We start from the raw sequence: 2,202 nt of genomic DNA, 5'->3' as shown, positions 1-2,202 counted from the left end.
GCCTAAATTGTGTAGACTGTATTCTTGTATATCCAATTGATAAAGACCTGAGATGCTCCTGAGCTGGAGACTACTGATCTTCTGTGGACCATACCACAGGTCCTTCTCAAGAGATCAATGGTTTAGTATTGCCTGGTGCTCAGAGAACTGCACTGGCATCTTCATCCAACCTTCCATGACCTTCGCAGAATCCCACCAGTGTCAACAGCACAGCTGCTTCTATAGACAGAACTTCAGGTACAAGATTTTTGCATGGCCTTAGTGTTCCAAGGTCAAAGGCTTCTAGGAATGTTGTAGGACTTGGTCGAAACAGAATAAAGTCATAATACCTTTTTTCACTTCCGCATTTTTAAAACTGTATATGAGAGGATTGAACAAAGGAGAAACCACGGTATAAAAAATGGAGAATATCTTACCAGTGCTGTCTGAACCTAACCCTAAGATTGGCTGGAGGTAGATTCCAAAAGCTGCACCGTAGAAACAAGTGACTACAGCGAGGTGGGAAGCACAAGTGGAGAATGCCTTGGATCGGCCTTCAGCTGAACTCATGCCTAAAACGGTGGAAATGATTGACACGTAGGACATCGATATAATGGGAACACAAGCAAGCCACATGGCAAAAAATACTACAAACACAACCAGCTTCCTGAAATATGAGAAGGTGCATATGAATTTCAGAAGTGGTGGGATATCACAGAAGTAATGGTTAATATGATATGAACCACACAAAGGGAAACTGAAGATGGTGATTGTATGAGTAATGGCAGCCAAAAAGCTGATTATATAAGCCCCAGACACCAACTCCCAACACTTGCGCTTGGTCATAATACTATGGTAGACCAGAGGTTGGCAAATAGCCACGTAACGGTCATACGCCATGGCCGTCACCAAAAAACTTTCTGATATAACAAAAACGGCAAAAGAAAACATCTGAGCGGCACATCCGATGAACGAAATGGACTTGGTGTCAGAGATGAAATCTGCCAGGACTTTGGGGGTGATGGTGGAAGAATAACACAAGTCTACGAATGACAGATGACTTAGGAAGAAGTACATGGGAGTATGAAGATGGTGGAACGTCCTTATCAAGAGGATGAGCCCCAGATTACTCAGGAAGGAGCAGGTATAGATGAGGGAGAACAGAACAAAGAGGAGTCTCTGGATAAAGGGGTTAGTGGTCAGTCCTACGAGGACAAAACTATCCGGTCTGGTCAGATTCATGCTGTCACTGTGTGTTTACAAAAAGCTCAGAGAGAGAAATTAACGAACAGATTTTGAGGAGAAAAATAGCAATATTAATAAATTCTTAGTAGGAACAGTTGTTATATACATTTAGTAGAAAGGTGGACGAGGCGGCATGGTGGAGTAGTGAATGGCGTTCTTGCCTTGTAACCTCAAGGACATTCTCTGCATCCTTCGTGTTTCATGGATTTCCTCCTGCTTCCCTAAAACACACTGATATGTTAATTGGTACCTCTAAATATTGCCCTTAGACTATGGTAAGACAATACATTATGTGACAGTGATATAACTATGTACTCTGTAATGTGCTGCAGGAGATGTCACTGCTATATTAATACATAATAATAATATGGTAGGACATTAGACTATGACTATGGTAGGATTAGAGTGTGACCTCCTCTGAGGACAGTCAGTGACATGACTATGTACTCTGTAATGTGCTGCAGAAGATGTCAGTGCTATATAAATACATATTAATAATATGGTAGGACATCAGACTATGACTATGGTAGGATTAGAGTGTGAGCTGAGCTCCTCTGAGGACAGTCAGTGACATGACTATGTACTCTGTAATGTGCTGCAGAAGATGTCAGTGCTATATAAATACATAATAATAATATGGTAGGACATTAGACTATGACTATGGTAGGATTAGAGTGTGAGCTCCTCTGAGGACAGTCAGTGACGTGACTATGTACTATGTAATGTGCTGCAGAAGATGTCTGTGCTATATAAATACATCATAATAATATGGTAGGACATTACACTGTGACTATGGTAGGATTAGATTGTGAGCTCCTCTGAGGACAGTCAGTGACATGACTATGTACTCTGTAATGTGTTGCAGAAGATGTATGTGCTATATAAATACATAATAATAATATGGTAGGACATTACACTGTGACTATGGTAGGATTAGATTGTGAGCTCCTCTGAGGACAGTCAGTGACATGACTATGT

At 41.1% G+C, this 2,202-nt stretch overlaps 1 protein-coding gene across 1 annotated transcript; it reads right to left on the bottom strand.

Annotated features, from left to right (window-relative positions):
* Nucleotides 1–282: 282 nt before the first annotated feature.
* LOC137561806 (olfactory receptor 5G9-like) lies at nt 283–1,221 on the bottom strand. Its single transcript, XM_068273163.1, has one exon. It carries the CDS (start codon nt 1,219–1,221, stop codon nt 283–285), a length of 939 nt encoding a protein of 312 aa, XP_068129264.1.
* Nucleotides 1,222–2,202: the final 981 nt, after the last annotated feature.

Source organism: Hyperolius riggenbachi, chromosome 3, assembly GCF_040937935.1.
Source record: "Hyperolius riggenbachi isolate aHypRig1 chromosome 3, aHypRig1.pri, whole genome shotgun sequence".
NCBI lineage: Eukaryota > Metazoa > Chordata > Amphibia > Anura > Hyperoliidae > Hyperolius > Hyperolius riggenbachi.
Note: the sequence above shows the minus strand (reverse complement) of the source record. Positions and strands in the feature narration are given on the sequence as shown.